The sequence below is a fragment of the Danio rerio genome, chromosome 19 (assembly GCF_052040795.2).
Source record: "Danio rerio strain M-AB ecotype USA chromosome 19, GRCz13ab, whole genome shotgun sequence".
Classification (NCBI taxonomy): domain Eukaryota; kingdom Metazoa; phylum Chordata; class Actinopteri; order Cypriniformes; family Danionidae; genus Danio; species Danio rerio.
The window spans coordinates 29,220,806-29,243,271 of NC_141039.2; the positions used below are offsets into that span (position 1 = coordinate 29,220,806).

At 35.0% G+C, this 22,466-nt stretch overlaps 1 protein-coding gene across 8 annotated transcripts in view; it reads right to left on the reverse strand.

The window, feature by feature from the left end:
- The window catches only part of gabbr1b (gamma-aminobutyric acid (GABA) B receptor, 1b), a 227,460-nt gene that overhangs the window by 85,927 nt on the left and 119,067 nt on the right, over nucleotides 1–22,466 (reverse strand). For all 8 annotated transcript variants that reach the window (XR_015516832.1, XR_015516831.1, XM_087295827.1 and 5 more), the window contains 3 exons: nucleotides 17,193–17,353; nucleotides 7,290–7,424; nucleotides 3,075–3,245 (listed from right to left, as the gene is read on the reverse strand). Coding sequence is in view for 6 of the 8 variants with exons in the window: in XM_087295827.1 (XP_087151953.1) it covers nucleotides 3,075–3,245; nucleotides 7,290–7,424; nucleotides 17,193–17,353 (467 nt within the window). In the remaining 2 variants the exon portion in view is untranslated. The remainder of the gene's footprint in view (nucleotides 1–3,074; nucleotides 3,246–7,289; nucleotides 7,425–17,192; nucleotides 17,354–22,466) is intronic.

The following is a 22,466-nucleotide window of genomic DNA, read 5'->3' on the forward strand; positions in this document are numbered from 1 at the left end:
TTACATGTCACCACCATTTTTTTTGTAGTCCCCAATCTTCGTTCATTGTAGGTTTTGCTAAGCTAACTTTGTAAAAACCAATGCTTCCCTTTGTATTAAACTTTAAGCGTATTACATTTAGAGACGTTGTTTATGTTCACATATCTGCATTACACATGAACTAAAGTTTAAAATATGACATTGTAGTGGACCACCCCTTTAAAGATTCACATAGAGTACCATAATACATTTTAAATATGAATAAAGTACATCTGGATTTAAAGGTTATGTTGTCAATCACATTTTAAGATTGATGCGCATGAATTCTGCAACAAGAAACAGTGTCAGTGGGTACACGGCATCCCTAAAAGGACATGGTGATGAAAAGCGAAAAATAATTTTTCCTATTATATGCTCTCTTCAAAATTTTACATTCCCTTAAGAAACTGTCACTCATCAAACTAGGTAAAGGCAAAAACTACACTGTGTGAACAAGTTTCTCAGGGGAACACCATAGCATTGCGAGAGGACACAAATTTTCTGTGAACATAAAAAAAAAATACTGAAATATATTTTTTTCTCCAATCCCTTTTTTTTTTTACTTTATCTTGACTGCAAACTCTAAAATGCCTGCTTCAGATAATGCAGCAAACTTCTAGTGGATAAAACCAAGTGTACTTTTTTGCTCTCGCCAAATTTTTTGTGTATACACATTTACAACTAGTCTCATTAAAAAAGTGACTTTCATTTCATGTTTTATTGCAACTTTGATGTATATGGAGCATGACTTGGACCAATGAGATTTTGCAGTAGGCGGGGCTACACAATGCTGAAAACAGGGGCCCAAAAAAACAAAAAGCTTTCACTTTGATTCTTTTATTGCCTCCTAAACACTGATCTAACAATTAAGCATTGCTGCTTCTGTTGTCACTTTTTCACTGAAAGATGTGTTGGACTCCCACATCAAGCATTTGTTTTTAATTTTGGTTTATTTGGCAAAGAAATGTATGCTTTTATTGTGGTCATCTCCTCCTTTAAAATGTGGTTGTCTCAAGTATGTATGCTATTTTCTCTCGAGAAACTCACATATGACATCCATCAAAAGTCAGATACTTTTGGCAGCTAGAGGCACCTTTTTGGCATTACATTAAGAATTCTTCCTGATTTTCTATTCCATGGTGCATATTTTAGCTTCTAGCCTGACTGTATTATACTTGTTTGTATATTTCACTTTTTTCCTACTGTATAGCTGAGACTATTTGTATGTGCTGATGTATTAAAATACCCGACGATTATTAAACAAACACATAAATAAATAAATAAAACAAGCAAAATAATCTGCTGAAAAAAAAAATAGTTTTTGCTGTGAAATGTGATTATTTTCCTTATTTCATTGGCAGATTATTTTGCTTGCTTTACTTAAAAACTCGCTTTGCTTTGACTTATTATTTCTAAAAACAAGACAATATTTTTTATTGTCTAGAAAATTCTTTTTGATTTGCAAATTTTTCAATAATTTAAATTACCAGGGGTCAATTCTTTGTACATGAATTACTCAATTAGCTGGATTTGGTTATTGAGGATTTGACACGATCCAGGATCGTTGCGATCTTGAAAACTCATCCGAGACTTGTTGTCATAGCAACAGGTCTGGTATCTCAAACTTGCTCGGGAGCAGCTTATTTGATATAAACAGGATTAGATCGGGTCCCTAAATTGCAAAGTGAGAGGCATCGCAAACAAAAGTGAATGGGGGGGTAATGGGTGGGGTTAGGGTTTGGGGCAAGGGTTGTAGCGGATGAAAGTGAAAAGCAGAAGGTGGATGGTCAGTGGGGTCAGGTGGTGTCTTTAGGGCATGGGGGCTTGTGTCACAGATGAAACTGACGAGCGGGGGGGTATTGGTGTCGCGGACGAAAGATCAGATTTCAGAGGTGTTCTGGCACAAATTAAGCCCTGTCTATAGGTTAATAAAAGTTACAAAAATATATATATAAATAAAACTGTTATGCAATCTACACTCTGAAATGAAAAGAACAAAAACTGTCAACCCCCCAAAAGGTTCAAAGAGAACATTTATTAATATGGAGTTTTTAGAAATGCTGGTATCAAACCAGCTTAAGTAAAATGTATGTATGATAACAGACCTGGCCAATATTCGTTCTTTTTGTTATTTTTGTTTAAAGGAAATAGAATAATAATTCATGCATCCATGCACACATTTTGATACTACACAAAAGTTGCAGACAGCTTTACCAGTATCAAAGAGCTTCATTAAAATGAATTCATACAGACATTTATTAAGAAACTTGAATAGGCCTATAATAAAGAAAATCCATAAAACTAAATAAATTGCTAAATACTCTTGACACATGAAAGTGTAAAGCATGCAGCCCATAACAATTGTGGAAAGTTATTGCGTATAATATTTAACAAACTGTTTACTAAGAATTTAATATAATTTTGCTCACATGTATAATTGAATTTTAATTAGATGATTTCATTATGCTGTGTATCGTCAGACAATTCTCACATTGCTGATCATGATTTTGAGGATTGATAGATCAGTACTTCACAACACCAGACATTTTTATCTGATTCATAAACTTGTTTGAAGAACCAAATTAGCTAGAGATCAGTTATCATGATTAAAAGATCCAGGATCCGCCAAACCATCTTACATAATTTAAGCGAGGTACAAAGAACAGACCCCAGAGGATTTGAATAGCTCTATTCGGAAAGACTTCATTCATTTAGATTGACCAGGATGATCAAGAATTGTTCTATGCAGAGCATCTGCATAAAATATAACAAATTAAAAGCATGTGTAAATACAACACATCAAAGATTTGAATTAAAAGGTTAAAAGAAACAGGGCAGTCTAACAGCATTCAAGTACAGAAATTAAACAATCAAATGTACATCAAAAATAACATAGTCATCATTGTATAAATAATAAATTTTAATATTTAATAAATAATCTAATCCTGCGATGTGACTATTGTGGGTACACACATTGTAATATTGATGCTGCAATAACTCATTGTTGAGTCAAATATCAAGCACAAATATCAAATACAAATAAATATCTCACTCACAGAGGTGAAGACCTCGGTGGTCTGCTGGATGGTGGCGATCTTGGTCCACTTCCACTTCTGGAAGAGCTGCACGCGGGTGGGGTTGTGCAGTGTGGCTGAGGGGTGTGTGCGGAAGAAGGTGGGAAAACGCTGACGGTTGGAGAGAGCTGGAGAACTGGATCCATACGACAACTGCAAGCAGAAAACAATGTTCAACAGAAAGACATTCACACATTGGAGTACTTTGAAGGAAAATTAGAAACATGCAAGTGAAGAAAAATGTGTGATCAAATCACCCACGGGAAAACCAGTGCCCAAGAGGCTAAATTATCTCCTGCTGGGTTGCGCACAGTTCACTGGAACAGCTTTATTTAACATTGAGAACTGTAGTGTGCGAGACAGGCGTACAAAAAAAGTTAAAATGCAAAACAGAGGTGTAAAATACAAGGAAAAAAAGAGTAGTAAATTTCCTGTTTCGATTGCAGCACTGTCATCAGTCAGTCAAATCAGATGACAGCAGAGGGTTTTTTAGCTATTTTGCCAATAACTCAATGTCATTCGCAGATGCAGCGAGACGTCGTTGAGTGACAGGTCTGCTGAGGGGGTGGAAAAAGGGAGGGTTTCAAGGCCAACAGGGGGATATATAGGTCAAAACTCATATGTGAAGAGAAAAAGCTCTCAACAGTTACAAAAATAGAGCAGAGCATGAAAAATAAAGCGACTGATTTTCAAAAAAAAAAAAGAGAAGAAGATGAGGCAGTGGGAGTGCACTTCAAAGACGAGCCAAAAGCGAAACAAAAATGACATAAATATCTGATCCAAAATGTCTGGAAGCTATTTCACTGATTTTGGGTATTTGAATGAAGTGCAGCATGTTCTGAAATAGGAATGCATTTAGGTAGCTCATCTTCACTCAGCTATTGAGCTTTCAGTGATGAGACCTGTTGGAGAGCTCGGTTTGTGACATACAAAGTCATGCTGAAGTTCTATACTGCTTGTAGGGAGTTACAGGCATTATTATTTGATTTAGATTTTGTTTTTGGTCAAATGGTCAGATTTTTCATTCATTTTCTTGTCGGCTTAGTCCCATCATTATTCTGGGGTCGCCACAGCGGAATGAACTGCCAACTTATCCAGCACATTTTTACCAACCGACGCCTTTCCAGCGGCAACCCATCTCATGGAAAATGGTCAGATTTGTTACAATTTATTATAAAAACATTTTTAAAAATGTAATCAATTATTATTGCCTTCTGATTAGTTTATACATTTCATACATATTATATAAGCACTTTTTACCAGAGGCAGATTAACAAACTGACTGTGAAGTCTAGGTCAGCGTTTAGCTGAAGTATAAGATAAAACAAACAACACAACAAATATGACAATGCCAAAACAAAACAAACAACAAAAACGTTTTAATTAGAATCTGGGTTCATCAGCCAACTAAATTAAGTAAGATGTTCAGAAATTTTAATAGATAGAAAAGCATCAAAAAGAACTACATTATCAATCTAAGGCCTAATATTACATTATATAAATTTGCTTATTTTTGAATCTAATAATGCATTACTGAATCGCTTTCAGCTTTAAAACTTTCATACAATTTCAAACATACAATTACAGTAACAGCCAAAAGCCAATAGGTAAATCTAGTTCCTTGAAGAATCGCAGCAAAATGCTAAAGTTTTAGATAAATAAATAAATAAATAAATAAATATATATATATATATATATATATATATATATATATATATATATATATATATATATATATATATATATATATATATATTATTTTATTTATTTATTTTTTTTTTTCACGGAGAAACTTATTTTAATGTCATCAAATGATTCTTGATATAAATTTGCCCAACAAGACTTTTTGGAACTGTATAAAAATTATTGTTAAACTGAATAACAAATCTTTGTAAATCATAGTAAATGCGTGACAGCAATTGTTCTTGCTCAGGTAAAAAAAAACAGGATTGAATAGGAACATGAAAAAAGTTTCATAATTGAGAACTTATTTTAATCCTGTATAATTTAATCTCCTATATCATTGCAACAAATAAGTCACTAATATAGCTCTAATACAGTTTTCTTAACCCAATAGGGGTGTAAAAATACACTCAAAACAAATCAATACGTATCTTGCTACTGATGTTATATTATCTCAATATTTCATGCTTAACAAAAGTTTACCATTAGTATTTTTATCATTATTCCCTTAAGCATTATTTCTCAAACACATAACATTATAATATGTAGGCAGACTGTTGGTAAAAATGCTTTTTTTTAGTTTGTATAGACTTGGGGTGGTGGACTTAAATAGACTTTAAATAGGTCAATGTACAGAACAGTGATAACATCAAAATATTATTCAGAATTCAGTTTATTTAGTTTATTAATTAATTAGTTTATTAATTATGCAAGACACATATGCTTGTGGGTGTCACGGTGGCGTAGTGGGTAGCACAATCGTCTCACAGCAAGAAGGTCGCTAGTTTGAGGCCCAGCTGGGTCAGTTGGCATTTCTGTGCGGAGTCTGCATGTTTTCCCCGGGGGTTTCCTCCAGGTGCTATAGGTCAATTAGGTGAGCTAAATTGTCTGTAGTGTAAGTGTGGGAATGAGTTTGCATGGATGTTTCCCAGTGATGGGTTGCAGCTGGAAGGGCATCCACTGCATAAAACATATGTTGGATAAGTTGGCGGTTCATTCCGCTGTGGTGATCCCAGATTAATAAAGGGACTAAGCCGAAAAGAAAATTATGAATGAACATATGCTTGCCCTCTATCACTGACTACATAAAAGTAGTTATACTGTTCATAAACAGTAGTTATACTGACATTGACACTGTAAATGATCGCTTTGTGCAACGTTATTTACAACTTTATTACCTGTTACTCACAGCCTAGACAAATGGCTCTCTGAGCATGAACATTAAAGTATGCTCCATGAGCCTACTGAATGTAGTCACATAATTTTACACATTTACAAACTCTTTCCAAGGTAAAAAAATCAAAATGCATCAGCTCACATGTGATTTTGTGACAAAAAAATTCATTATTCAAAGTTGTATAAAATTATGTCATTTACATTATTGGTTGAAATGCCGTATAAATATAGTAAGGTGACTCTTGATTAAAACCAGCTCAATATCATGCATCATTTTGTTTACACCATTGTTGCATTTATATATCACAATTTCTCAATATTTAAAAGTATATCATCATTACACGCTTGTCACTCAACATATACTGTAGTTTTTTGATATTCAACTACTAGGCTGAATCACTGTAACACTGAATCACTATGGTGCCTACATGCATAATGTTAAACACCAAAATATTTATTGGATATTTGCTGCTGATAATTTTTTTCCATCACAGAACATTTTAAAATAGTGCTGGACAAAGATTTATTGCATGCAAGATAAATGTCTGTATATACATAGTATAAGTATGTGTGTTTATTGTGTATATATAAATACACACATGCATGGATATGTTTGCACAACCTGACAAAAGTCTTGTTGCTTATCCAAGTTTTAGGAAGAACAAATAATAACTTGGCTTCTAGTTGATCAATTGGTATCAGAAGTGGCTTACATAAATGGCAAAGGCCTCTAGATTTAATTATTTAATAAGGACAGTAAGGTCTGACTTTGCTTAGACAAAATGTATTATTACTTAACAGAATTAATGTACAGTATAGACTATAAAGTCATGGTGCAATTATTTTCAATGCCTCCTCCTTCTTACAACAGACATGCTCAATAATGTTCATATCTGGTGACTGGGCTGGCCAATCCTTCTTTGCTTTCAGGAACTTTGATGTGGAGGCTGAAGTATGAGAAGGAGCACTATCCTGTGGTTTGTAATGTAATGGGCAGCACAAATGCTTTGATACCTCAGGCTGTTGATTTTGACATCCACTCTGCAGATCTCACATGCTCCCATACTGAATGTAACCTCAAACCATGACTTTTCCTTCAACATTTCCAAGATGAACCTTCCATTCATCTGGATATAAATAGATATAATCTATATTTAAATGTAAATATCTTTGTAATAATTGTTTTGTATAGTTTTGTTTTTATGTATGAATGTATTTATATATATTTTGGATGTGATTAATCACTATTACACTTTGCCAGCACTATTTTAAACCTTGGGTTTGTCTTCAATATCGTTGTGGAAACATTCCATTAGTAAACACTGAAATTGAACCCACCACTATGAGGTTCCACATGCGAGCAGCTTCGGCCACCAGCGTGGACACAGAGCTGCAGCCAGGCATCAGGACGATCTTTATAGGCTCTGTGTACAGCAGGTCATACAGCAGCTTTGTGGCCTCTCCAGGATCACACTGAAAAACAGACACAAAAACACACTGATATATAAAATCTATATTCAGATTTGCAGCACAGTAGTTGCTATTCATAATGCATACTCTTAGTTTATGCTCAAAACTGCAGACGTCAAAAAAGAGCACATTTCACACTGTATATACATTCACTGCTACGGTATAAGGACCCCCATAGGGAGAGAGACTTCATTTCATACTAAATCCCATAAGCAGGTAAATATGCATTGAAAGCAGAATAGAAAGAAGCAGAGATAGATAAAGCAATGCACACAGAGGACGGTTTGCAAGTCGCTCAAGGACACGCTCATTTGCATATACACCAAAAAAACAATGTTTGTTTGCTGGACATGTACTCTAATCAGTCTTTAACCCGACACTGACAATCTGCATCTTTTTACCCCGTTTCTTAAAATGACTGTCAATGAAAAATCAATATCCCATTTAAATGATAATAGTAGGTTAAGGCAACAATTGATCATGTGTTGAGAGCAAATTGTGCTGCAGCCAATGGCCTTGAGCGCAGCCAGCATTTTAAAAATCTGGCCTTTGTTTCATTGCTGTGCTTTTGGGATCAAAAAGAAGCTTAAACAGGAGCAAAGCTTTTTAAAAAAGAATACAACAAACATCCGAATCAAATGATTCAAGGCTTGATTGGTGCAATCAAGTAAATTCAATTGGCAGAACCCTGTAGCGACTTACTGCTCTTTACTTGTTGGTGTCTAATCTGGCACCCTTATCCAGATACATCTCTATTTTTGTCTCTCCCGATGGTTTAATTTCTTCTAAACATGCAGCTAAATCACTCCAATTATTTCAATCACAACAAAAGAAGCGTTTTAAAGAGAACCTGCTTTTGTTTTCTGAATAATAATGGTTTCCTGTGAATAGTGTTAAATGAATGTGACAGTCTTTGAGAGAGTTATACGAGCTGTCTCAGATATATACACATTTTTTTTTAAGTAAAGGAAACAAAATAGGTCTGACTGCATGTTTAGAATGCTGCGGTAGATTCTCTACACACTCTCTCTGGGGGTCATCAGCAGAATTGTATCCCCAAAACGAAACCCCTGTTTGGGCTTTAAATCTCCTCCCTGCCATGACTTTCCAACCCTAAGGGACGCCATGCATGAACTTCACTTTTGTAATGCACCTGGGTACCACCAAAACAAATCAACAGCAAGAACTAAATTCTGATGTTTTTTTCTTTGTCTTTCTGTTTTTTAACCATTTAACTGCCTGCTCTACCAAATGGTCGACCATATTTTGATTGTTTTAAATGATGACTGTTAAAGTCATTTAAGGAATGGCTGGTGTAAATAATGGTTTACACTACACAGCATTGTTTACAAAAAAAAAAAAAAAATCCAGCAAAACATAATCCTGTTGCACTACTACACTTGATTTGGGTTTTATTGTAAAAAAATAAGAAATAAGAAAATATTTTATGCCATACTTCAAAAAATAAAGATGATTTAGTATTCAAAAATGTTTCATTTTAATTATGTTTTGAAATAAATTTGTCTTACGCTTCATACTTTCAGATTTTTCAAAGTGTATGTATTAATTCTGGTACTTTTACCATACACCAACATATCAACCATTTGGTAGAGGTTGAGATTTTAGGAATAATGGGATGTATTGAAAATTCATTGAGTGTGTTATCTAACGACATAAGCCATTTTGATCACAGCCGTGGCTCATGTCGAAAACGTGACCCGTTACTTACAGGCAAAATTAATGTAACGTCTTCAAAGCTTGCAAATACAAAAATACATGGCATACATTAATGCCTTTAATTTATAGTAGGTTATTTATTAAGTATCTGTACTGTATATGACATGGACCTGTCGGTTAGAACATTTCTGCAGTAATTTGAATGTGTCAAATTGTAAAAGTAGACTTTTCAAAAAATAAAAAATAAATAAACAACATCTTAATAATAATAATAATTATTATTATTATTATTATTACTATTATTATTATTATTAGTAGTAGTATCATTATTATATATATTTTTATTATTATGAGGTATAGGATTTTTTTTATTTCTTAATAAACTGTAAATTAGGCCTCCAACCATTAATGATTTCTATGATTTCTATGAGATTATAATACGTGTTAGCTAAGTGATTTTATGTGGAATATTCTCAATAATATTTGTAAAGGAAACATATACAGGTCCTAAATGTGTCGTTTTCACAGTCAATATTTCAGTTAATATGTAAAACGTATAAATTGTATACCAAAACTAATATCGGATTTTTTTCTTAAATGTGAGCGCATGTAAAACAATATAATTTGCAAAGAAATATTTAGAGCATCATTATAGACGTTTTACATAATAAGTAACATGGTTTAAATGATGGATCTGAGACAGAAATACGGTTTTGGGAAACAATCCTCACTACATCATTCTTTTCCCAAACAATGCATTGTACTATGGTAGTTCAGTCGTGACTTGTTGTTTGGGAAACGCACCCCTGATTTAATCATTATATCAGACAATGTTTTGACTTGATATCGTATAAATTGCTAACTACTATTTTTATTTAAAAATAAAATATCAAAACTCGTTTTTGGATTTTTTATTTAGGTTGTCCTATATTGTTGCTTAGTATTTAATTAGTGTAATATACAATTTATTTTTTCTTGTACCATTTTTCAAAATATCGTTGTGTGTTTAACAGAAAAAGGAAACTCATAAAGGTTTGAAACAAGTAAGGACTGAGAGAACGATAAGAGAATATTCCGTTTTTTGGGTAAACCGTTTTTACATTTATGCAAATAAAAAACAATATAATAATAACAACAACAACAACAACAATAAACAGGAGGAAATCGTCTATATATTTTGTATACAGTTGAAGGGAGAGTTATTAGCCCCCCTTTGATTTTTTTTTCTTTTTTAAATATTTCACAAATGATGTTGAACAGAGCAAGGATATTTAAACAGTATGTCTTAGGATACTTTTTCTTCTCGAGAAAGTCTTGTTTGCTTTATTTCGGATAGAATAAAAGAAGTTTTTAATAAAAAAAAAACATTTTAACGTCAAAATTATTAGCCCCTTTAAGGTACAGTTAAAGACAGAATTATTAGCCCCACTGAATTATTAGACCCTATGTTTATTTTCCCCCCAATTTCTAAACATAATAGTTATATTAACTCATTTATAATAACTGATTTATTTTATCTTTGACATGATGACAGTAAATAATATTTGACTAGATATTTTTCAAGACACTTCTACACAGCTTAAAGTGACATTTAAATGCTTAACTAGGTTAATTAGGTTAACTAGGCAGGTTAGGGTAATTAGGCAAGTTATTGTATAATTATTGTTTGTGCTGTGGACAGTCGGAAAAAAAATTGCTTAAAGGGGCTAATAATTTTGTCCTTAAAATGTGTTAAAAAATTAAAAACTGCTTTTATTCTAGCCGAAATAAAAGAAATAAGACTTTCTCTAGAAGAAAAAAATATTTCTGGACATACTGTGAAAATTTCCTTGCTCTGTTAAACATAATTTGGGAAATATTTAAAACAGCAAAAAAAAAAAATTGACCTTAACTTTTTTTTTTTTGATAGTCTATAAAACATACCATCAATATTCAATAACTTAACTAATTACATTAACCTAACCTGCCTAGTTAACCTAATTAACCTAGTTAAGCCTTTAAATGTCACTTTAAGCTGTATAGAAGGGTCTTGAAAAATATATAAAATATTGAGTACTGTCATCATGGCAAAGATAAAATAAATCAGTTATTATATATAGGCCAATAATTTAAGGGGGCTAATAATTCTGATTACAACTGTATTTTAAACAAATATACAGGAGATGACAATACTCTAAAATATACTTATTTTACAAAGCCAGTGGCATCAATATTTACGTTAGAAGTGAATTAAGTGAAGGTTAAGATATGTCGTTCCAACAATTGATGTAAGAATATGATATTCCTCAGAAGCACTTCTTCAAATATGTACAAATAAGAAGTTTTATACACTCTGAAATTAAAACCTATTTAGAGCCTTCTTTGTCAACTATAGAAGAACATACTGAACATTTAAGGGATAAAGGCAATCTGTCTTTTTTTATAATACACTTTTAGAGGGTTCAAAAGAAATTTTAATGTCCTATTTAACTGCATGGAGAAATGACCTTCAGGAAGATATTTCTAAAGATGAATGGATGGATTCTTGTTTGTTTGCGCAAGCATATAGTGTAAATACTAGATGCAGATTGCTGCAATATAAATGTAATGCAATATAAATATAAATGATAATATTTCATATATATCCAGTAAATTTTGTGGTGAGCACCAGTAAACGCAAAATAATTGACTTTAGTTTACTTCAGGCCAAACGGGCTATTGCTTTAAAATGGAAGGAGATACAAGGTCCTTCCTCTATACTCTGGATTAAAGAAATGACTAACAACCTCACCATGGAAAAACTCACTTATGCAGTTAAAGGGAAACTTAAAGACTTTTACAATATTTGGACTCCATTTTTATGCTATTGTAACCAAGAGGACTTGAAAGCGATGGACGACTAATACTCAACATTCATTTCTTTGTATTGGGTATCTCCATTACATAATGTGATATTCTAAAAATGACTTAATACTCAGACATGGTAAAAGTTTAAACTGTGAATTGGATGGCTGTGAATGCTGGTGTACGGAAACTAGTGAGAGATGTATTTTTTTTGTATTTGTTGATTTTTTTTATTATTATTTATGTATTATAATTTTTTGGGGGGGGGATTTTAAAGTTTTGTAAGGATCTCTTACTTATGTATGTTTTTTTCTCTCTTTTATTTAATTAAAACAAATGCAAATACATATATTTTGGGAAAAAAGTGAAGGTTAAGATATTTATAATATCAAAATAGATCCTTATAATAAATAAATACTCTTTTTTTAAACTATTCATTTATAAAATCATACTGAAAAACCAAAATTGATAATAGGAAAAGAGTAAAAATCAGCACATCACAATGATTTCTAAAAGGTCATGGGACACTGAAGACTGTGTCAAAAGTGTGAATGTAATTTTTAAACAAAATAATAAAAAGGTTTTCACTATTTGATGAAATAAATGCAGCAAGAGACCTACCGACCCCAAACTTCAGAACTTTGCATCATAATTAACTAAAGATTATATAAACATCCAATTAGTGAGTGAGTAAGATGTTAACTGCTCTAATGTATTCAAGAGATCCTGTTCATTATACCCATGCTAACATACATCTGATATTATGAGTGTTTTTCCTCGATTCATTAAAAGATGTGACTCATAACAGTCATCCGTTCTTAAATCAGACTATGCTATGCTAGTCGTTTAATATGAATCTTGCTAAAACTGCATAAATTCATTTACATGAATCAAACTAAATTTAACTCAAAGATGCTGTTAAACTGTGTCCAAATAAACTTAGTCTTGCAAGGTGAAGGACAAGAAAGGATTGAAAAACTAGTCTAATGACACTCTATTTAGGAGAAGTTAATTGACTAATTAAAAGCACATAAAATGATCACACTATTTGGACTTGATAGTTGACTTTTGATACTGCTCGCTATATATAAACAATTACTTTAGATTAAACACCCTTGAATTGGGTTTCTTGTTAAGACAGCTGCATCAGCTTAAATTGCCTTAAAACAATTACTTTTTGACTTAACTCTTTCCTTTCATTAAGAACAAAATCAATCAAGTAGATTAATCAACAGGAGTTCCATTTCTCATAATGCTTTGCTTATGTAAAGGGAGAGAATATGTTGAAATAGTGTTACTTTTTAACACCAGCGTTTAACACCAGCGTTATAACATTTCCACTTATTCTAAAGAACCACACTAATTCTTAAAAAAAAAAAAATAAACCTCCCAAATTGAGCACACCAGTTTAGCTGTGTATATTCAGATCAAGTCAAACACCATAGTTATTTCTGAGTGATTAAACATTATTGCACTTCTGTAACTCAAACCGAACAAGCTTGGTTTGATTCCCAGTGAATGCATGAAAAAAATGCATTGTAAACAACTCAATAATAACTAAATTGATATATTATATCAATATTGACCACAATTTTAATAAAGGTTGATTTCAAATACAAACTCTAGCAACCTATATCACCTACAAGAAGTAAGGCTGTGCAGTATGACACTCACTAGCGACTTTTTTAGGTACACCTTACTGGTACTGGGTTAGACTCCCTTTAGCCTTCAGATCTGCCTTAATCCTTCATGGCGTAGATTCAACAAAATACTGGAAATATTCCACAGAGAGTTTGGTCCATATTGACATAATAGCATCATGCAGTTGCTGCAGATATGTTGGCTACAGATCCATGATGCAAATCTCCCATTTCACCACATCCCAAATGCGCTCTATTGTATTGAGATCTGGTGACTGTGGAGGCCTTTTGAGTACAGTGAACTCATTGTCATGTTCAAGAAACAGGTCTGAGAGGATACAGGCTTTATGATATGGTGCGTTTTCCTGCTGGAAGTAGCCATCAGAAGATGGGTACACAGTGGTCATAAAGGGATGGACATGGTCAGCAACAATACTCAGGTAGGCTATGGCATTGACATCATGCTCAACTGGTACTAATGAGCCCAAATTGTGCTAAGAAAATATCCCCCACACCATTACACCACCACCACCACCAGCCTGAACTGTTGATACGAGACAGGATCCATGCTTTCATGTTGTTGATGCCAAATTCTGACCCCACCATCAGAATGTCACAGCAGAAATCGAGACTCTTCAGACCAAGCAACATTTATCCAATCTTCTATTGTCCAATTTTGGTGAGCCTTTGCGAATTGAAGCCTTTGCGAATTGTATCGGTTTCCTGTTGTTAGCTAACAGCAGTTGCACCCGGAGTGGTCTTTTCCTGATGTAGCCCATCTGCCTCAAGGTTTAACGTGTTGTGCATACAGAGATGCTCTTTTGCAGAACTTGGTTAAAAAAGCAAGTGGTTACTTGAGTTACTGTTGCTTTTCTATCAGCTGAAACCAGTCTAGCCATTTTCCTCTGACCTTTGGCATCAACAAGGCATTTGCACCCACAGAACTGCCGCTCACTGGATAGTTTCTCTTTTTTAAACATTCTCTGTTAACCCTAGACATGTTTGTGCGTGAAAATCCCAGTAGATGAGCAGTTTCTGAAACACTCAGACCAGCAAGTCTGGCACCAACAACCATGTCACGTTCAAAGTCACTTAAATCACCTTTCTTCCCCATTCTGATGATCGGTTTGGACTGCAGCAGATCGTCTTGATCATGTACACCTGCCTACATGCATTGAGTTGCTGCCATGAGATTGGCTGATTAGAAATCTGCATTAATGAGCAGTTGGACAGGGATACCTAATAAAGTGGCTGGTGAGGGTTTATCAGATGGACAACATAAAAAGCCTTTCCTTTCAAATTATTCATATTATGCTCTGTTGTTTATTTCATGATGTTGCAAAAAAAAAAAAAAACTTTGTTTATGGTAATATTTCATCATTTGAATGAACACCACCACAGGGATACAGGCAAAAATGTGAAAATCATGCTGAGAACGTTGCTGGGTTGAAAATACAATGTTTACATTTTACATTTTATTTAGCAATATTTTCATGTTTGACCTTAAATCATTTGTTTTTGAAAAGTGATTGATATGTCATTACTATTTATTTCGCATTTCTACGTTCTTAATCAAGCATTTGCCAAGACGATCTAAATAAAATAATCTCACATGAATCAGTACATTGAGTATACGCTTTAAAAATGTATAAAGAAATAGTCCTTTCCATGTGGTCTGTTGATATTTTCAAAAAAACTATTATTTGATGGAATTTATAGAAATGTATTATATTGTGATTAGGCAGATGATGATAACCTCTATTAAAGTATGATATGGTATGTAAACATTTGTAAAATGTTTTTTTAAGAAAACAGTATATCCAGCCGAAAACATATCCAAAGATGCCATTTTAAATAGTAAAGAAATCAGTGTTTTTGAAACTAATAGAGACAGCAGAAGTCAATGACTCATTTGAATTATTTAGCCTGACATGTTTACCGCTCCAAAACACTTTAAATGTTTCTCAACATAAAATATATTGTGTTCAAAGAGGAAAAAGGTTGTAGTTTTTCACTCAGAAATTTTAAAAAGAACTTATTTTATCACAATCCCGTCAAACCGTGATGTTTTTATCCAAGATTATCATACCGTCAAAATCTTATACCAGCCTATGAATAATTGTGACATATATCATTATCAGGATATGAGATTATTTATTTATTTATTTGAGATTTTTGTCAGAATACAGAGCTTTAAGATTCGCAGTCTTCTCATTAGTTAAATCAATAGATGACCAAGCCCCAAAAACACATTAAAGACCCCACAGCAAAAGTCTTAAGGCCAAGTGATCTCAAATACAGGCTCTGGGGAAATCAGTCACAGGTCTAGTCCATACTAATAAGCCCTCGAACCGTCCCTGTCACCCCACAGATAACAGCGTCCTCAGCTCCAATCAAAACAGCCCAGAACCACACCGGGCGCAAGTTTATCGAGACTGCTCTTTCTGTGGCTCAGGAGGGAACATTTGGGTCTGAATACCTAAAACCCGACTCAGATGAAATGTTCCTTCTTGCTTTATACCTCCTGATGACACAGCGCTTTTCTGCTCTCTAAATGTAGCTGTCCGTGGTGCTGAATTCTAATCAGTGACGGCTCTCTGCATGCGTGCGTTTCCGTGTGCATGTATTCATTCGGATCAGCGGGGGTCCTGAGCACATCCTCCTACCGCTGGGTATCAGAAACGATCTCTTGATATATCTGAGAGAGATTGCATCTCATCAGTCTGGTTAACCTGGTTTAAATTCATCCATTTATTTAACTCTGTTTATACAATAATCATAAAGAGCCATGCTTTTTTCTCTATTTCGTCTGAGCAATCTGTGGCCTTATGTGTTTGTTTGAACAGCAGTGGTCTTGGTAACTGTTGTCATGCCAACCTCCACCCCCAGTCTTTCCTCCTTCTCCTGTATCTTTGAAGCGGGGTTCCAATGCAGACCCGTTCCGACCAATCACTGCGAAGCTCTTAGCAACACCGAACAGTCACAGGGAATTAACTGTTTGCGCTCTGCATGTATCTCTGTGTGTTCTCCGTCTAAAACTCTGGCTTGCACTCTGCATATGTGTGCGTCTGTGTGTGTGTTAGAGATAGAGAGAGAGAGGGAGTATGTATTGGCATCTCCTGTGCGTGGGAGGAGGGACGCAGGTGGGAAAGACGGAGAAAAATAGAGAGAGAGTCAAGCAAATGGAAAGATACGAACAAGGAAAGTGGACGGTGTATAAAGCTGCTATGAATAGATTTCTGCGAGCAAACCTCAGGTGACAGCGTAACCCATGAATAATACGATGCTGTCACAACATTTCTCAGCACAGCTTTAATGAAGTCACACTGAATCAAGTACAAATTCCCATTTAAAGAACATTATGTTCATTAGCGTCCACCAAACCCCTATTAACATATCACAGCTGACCTAATATGCTGTAGTAAAATGTAAATTTGCACAGAAATCTCCTGTGAACACAAAATCTTCAGCAAAGCGCTGATAATGACACTCCACACTGTTTGAATAAATAACATCAACAGCAAGCAAACACTCTTCTGGAATGACTAGTTCAGCGCACACTCAACTGCATACTATCAAACAGTTCCAATAATGGAAAGTAATTAAAGAGGCTCATGCAGTGCTCACTTACCATACTGTCATAGTGGATTAATTCGAGCTCATAATCCGGAAGAATATCCGTTCTCTTGTTCACCAGATCCAGGGCCATTTGGGCAGCAGGGAGACATGCTTGACCACCTGGCCATCCGCCACTCATAGGGAACAGGGCTCCGATGTAGAGTTTCTTTTTGCCTAGAACCGGGCAGGACCAGGATAACAGTAAAAAAAGGGTGACCCAAGTAAAGTAGGAAGTTGATAGCAAGCTCCGTCCCCTGCTGTGCTGCTGCCAACTTAGTTTGGCCATAGTGGGCAAGAGTGTGTGCCAACAGTTTATGTTTTGATTATTTTACATGAAAGGGAAAGCTGGAGGACTTTGACAGGAATTTTAGTTTTTGATAAAAATATATATTTTGGATAGAATAATCCTCTCAATGCTGAAAATCACGTGAATACAGCACTGATAATTACCCATAAACTTCTATTGGCCTTTAATATACTTTTACAGGTTGTACCTTTGTTTATTTTCAGGGCGAGACATAAACACGACATTGGAGACTATGAGCTAACGAAACACATCTTTGAGTGCCTTGGAAATTGCGTTACGTTTATTTTTGTCGCGTCAAACATTTGTGATTTATTTGGAGTATACTAGACAAACATTTTTAAAATTTACAAACTTTCAAAGACACACGAAGAAAGTTTTAGGTATCTGGCGTTAAGTCCGACGATAATAAAATAACATTAACATGAACGTAACTGCGGCTTAACATTCACCAACTACGCGGAGTAACGTTAACGAATGTTAGCGACGAGTAAACAATAACAATCTGTCATTGCCTTAATAGTTTAGTACTGTAGACTTATACTCACGGTTCTCCGCAACCCCGAACGAATAAAGCAAACAGATAAGCATTACATGTTTATTTTTTGGAAAGCGCAATGTTAGGCTACACACAGTCCACCGGAATCCTCTGCGCGCGTCTACAGAAAAACGACAGGTTGAATTCAGGAAGAAAAGCAATTAGCGCGGAAAAACGGAGGATGATAATGTCGTTGTGAACAATCGGTATAAAACACAGTACGAAAACAAAAGAAACGGCAAACGAAGTTGCAGCAGTGAGTGAGTGTGTGTTTGTGTTCGTTGGATGCAGCAGGAGACTGAGGGAGAGAGTGTGTGTGCTGGGTTTATAGAGAGAGACAGCTAGCTCGCGCGCGCACTCGAGACTGGGAGTGAGAGAGAATGTGTATGTGTGAGAGAGAAACTGTGAGAGAAAGAGAGATAGCAAGAGGAGAGTTTGTGTGTGAGAGAGAGAGAGCCGTAGATGTGTGGAGCTCATTTTCCTTCTCCGTTTCACAGAGCACTTTGAATTTGCAATCCCTTAACACAACCACTCTGGTTTATTACCCCCTCCTTATCCGCCAACTACACCCGAACCCTCCACCTCCAATACACATTTTTTTTCTCTCTCTCTCTCACTATCTCTTCCTCAGATGTTAATTTACAAAATAATTTCATTTAACCACGATGAGACCCGAGAGTATCCCATGCACCCCAAAACAATTACATCTTGACAATTTCACAACTGTTTAGCTTGTTGGTCTCACTCACTTTTGTTATTGTTCCTTTGTTATTTTTGGTTCAGACAAAAAATAATAATAAAACAAAACAAAACAAAATTAAATTAAATTAAATTAAATCAAATTATTAACTATTAATTAAATAGTTTGTATATATAGCAAACATTAAAAGTATTCGCCTTAACGCCTATATTGTCGCCTCACAGCAAGAAGGTCGCTGATTCGAGGCTTGGCTGGGTCAGGTGGCATTTTTGTGTAGTTTACATATTCTCCCCGTGTTCGCGTGGGTTTCCTCCAGGTGCTCCGGATTCCCCCACAGACCAAAGACTGGTGAACTGAATAAACTAAATTGGCCGTAGTGTATGTGTGTAAATGTAAGAGTGTATGGGTGTTTCCCAGTACTGGGTTGCAGCTGGAAGAGCATGTAACACATATGCTGCATAAATCAGCGGTTCATTCCGCTGTGGCAAATTATGCAATCACGTTAGTTGAAATGAAATTATTTTGATTGTTGAATATGGAAAGATGTGTTTGCTTGATCATAAAGCAATCAGGTTGATTTCTGAATTTGTCACAAACTTAACTCATCGTTTCTGTGCACAGTATTTTCTAATAAATTGTTTGTGCTTACAATCTATTTAAATGGTTTAAATCACACATTTCATTTGGATCAAGATCTGTCAGATAAGTAAAGATCATGTTTACATGAAGGTTTTTTTCAGTGTTGGGCCATCATTCCAATTACCAATGGTTGCAAGTAAACATAGCACTGCCAGAGTGCTTGGGTTAAAGACATAACCCACACAAATGCAGGGAGAACATGCAAACTCCACACAGAAACACCAACTGAGCTGAGGTTCGAACCAGCGACCCAGCAACCTTCTTGCAGTGAGGCGACAGCACTACCTACTGCGCCACTGCATTGCGGCATAACCTACTTTAATCCAATGGTTGAGTTAAAAATATTTGTTGCTTTTATTGGGTTATTCGTTTAATAACTCAACCATTGAGTTAAATATTTTGTGCTTTGTTGCATTATTTTTAACTTTTATTGTTATTTATTTATTATTTAAAAATTATTTAATAAATTAGAAAATATTTTTATATAAAACAATACATTTTATTTTGTAATATTATTATTATTATTATTATTACATAACCTCAAATTATTATAATACTATTATATTTAATTGTATTTCCCAGAGATGGGTTGCAGCTGAAAGGGCATCCGCTGCGTAAAACATATGCTGGATAAGTCGGCAGTTCATTGCGGTGTGGCGAATATTTGATTGTATATTAAACATTATTTAATTATGTCACAATTGTATTTGTTTAACTCTCACCATACAAAATATGGTAGAAAACAATGTTATACATAGTTTATAGGTATAATTTATACTTCTACATATTTATTGGGGGGCACCAGATTTCCTGGGGCCCTAAGCGGCTGCTTACAGTACCTCGCTTAATGGTTAAATCCGCCCATTTCCGGTTCGTGTTTTTTGCTTATATCCCTTTCACCAGCACTCTTAATTATTGATGATAGAAATGCACGCTTCACAGCCAATTTATATTCAATGGATAAAACGCTTTCTCTACCTCCATTGTTCATCTCTACAGTTTTTTGGGGGGGAAATGATAGACATATTCAGTACTCGTCATAATTCTCGCCTTTAGCACCCAATGGAGACAACAAACCGGTGTCGCATCTGTTGCCTTTTTATTAAATACAGTCATTTCACTAGGAAACTTAAATGTAATGCTGATGTGTGCTTATAAAATGTGAAAAGGAGTCAAAAATTCACTTTTTTCTGCTGCGAGGCAACGCTTTTCCTGTACCAAGCCTGTAATAAATAAACAACATAGCAACTATGACAAGAAAAAAAAAAACATGCATGCATTCTTGATCATTGTATTAATTTCAGGGATGGGATCTTGTTCACATCCTGTTTTTGATTCATTTATCAGTGTAGCTGCAGTTGTTTACTTCAGATGCCAATGTTCATGCTTTTTCAAAAGCACTGTACTTACAGAACAACCATACCAGTGTTAGTTTTAATCATACACAGCCTAAAGATTGAATGTATCTTGAACCTTTCTAGACAGAACCTGCTGTAGACTACATTATGAATCACATGCTCGGTTCCTCTCACCCACACACCTTCATCTCCACTGCACCATCTATTTCCAAACTCACAGCCAGCGCTCACACTAATCCTGCACCTTACAGCAGATACATCGTGGTAAACAGGATCCACAGAGAAGTGACTATGAGCACTTGTCTGTAGTCTTCAATAATGTATCTCCAAACTGATGGGCTGACACCGATCCTTCTCTTCCTCTAACTCTCTTCCTCACCTTCCCCCGAACCCAATGTTTTTCCTCCGAGCTGAGTGCTATTTTTCTACACGTTCAGTGGCTTTGCTAACACATTCGCCCTCTCACTAATCCTGAGAGTTGATGAGAATCACTGTAGCTATCTATCCGTTTTCCTGTGCTCCGTTTATTCCCAGAACACTCTTGACTGATCTTGCAACTTCTCTTGCTGCAAAAAGCAGCACAAGCCCTGTTACATCACATCGATTCTCAAAGTTATGGGTGACACGGGCCACGATCAAGCAGACTCGGCAATGAATAATGAAACTCCAGTAAGAAACATGAGGTATGGCTTTCATTATGTGCTTTGGGTAATTCAGATTGTTGAGGTAATACGTTTTCGCAGAGGTTCTGGTGCAAAGCTGATTAGCGATTCCTACATGTTTTAAACAACACGGGTCGCTTTTGTAATCAAAACACTTAGCCTGAGATGAAATAGCTGTAGAGGTTTTCAGGCCTCCTTTCTCTTTCTCTCTCTCGAACCGTTTCGATTACCACATTCTCTCCGACATCAAAACCCAGAGGCGATGGTTATATATCAGAGAACTGGTATTAGCTTAGCAGCTGCTGCAAGTAGCCTGGGGTTGTGCCACTGATGAAATACACCCCTGTATGTGTGGCGAATGCCGAGTGGTGATTAACCTCCAGGGTGGCGCCAATGTTCAATTCCTAAACAGTTCACCCAAAAGACAAGCACTCTCAGAATGATCACAAAATGATTCGAAATAAGCATGCCAGAGTTTATAGAGATCTGCCAATAGGTGGTGCTACAACAGTTTGCTGTTTTTAATGGTCAATTACCAGACTTTTCTGTGTTGTAATGACATAGGTAGTTAACTATTATAATTGCTGCTTGCAGCTACTTCATCTCTGGCAGCTATTTCATCTCAGGCTAAGAGCTTTAATTACAAAAACGAGTCGTGTTTTTTTTAAAAACGTAGGCAACATAAGCTTTGCACCAGAATGTCAGCTAAAATATATTACCTTAAATATCTAAATTACCAAAAGCAAATAATGAAAGACAATTTTTATTTCTAGGTCCACACGAAATCTGCACATGCAGAAGTCCAAAGATGTTTAGCTTTACTTGTGTAAATGTATAAAGTTATATTAATTCATTTTTTAAAATTAAATTTCGGTAATTTTATTGACTAATATGAAAATCTCCTTTTTACAATATTTATTTATTTACAATACAGTTTGTTAGATACTATATATTATATGTGAGACTTGCTTTGTTCACTAAATGAGCAGATCTAATTGGATTTGCATTGTAAATATTAAATAAAAGTTAAAAAGTTATTATTATTGTTTATTTCATATATTAAGTTTTTTAGTTATGATACTTCCA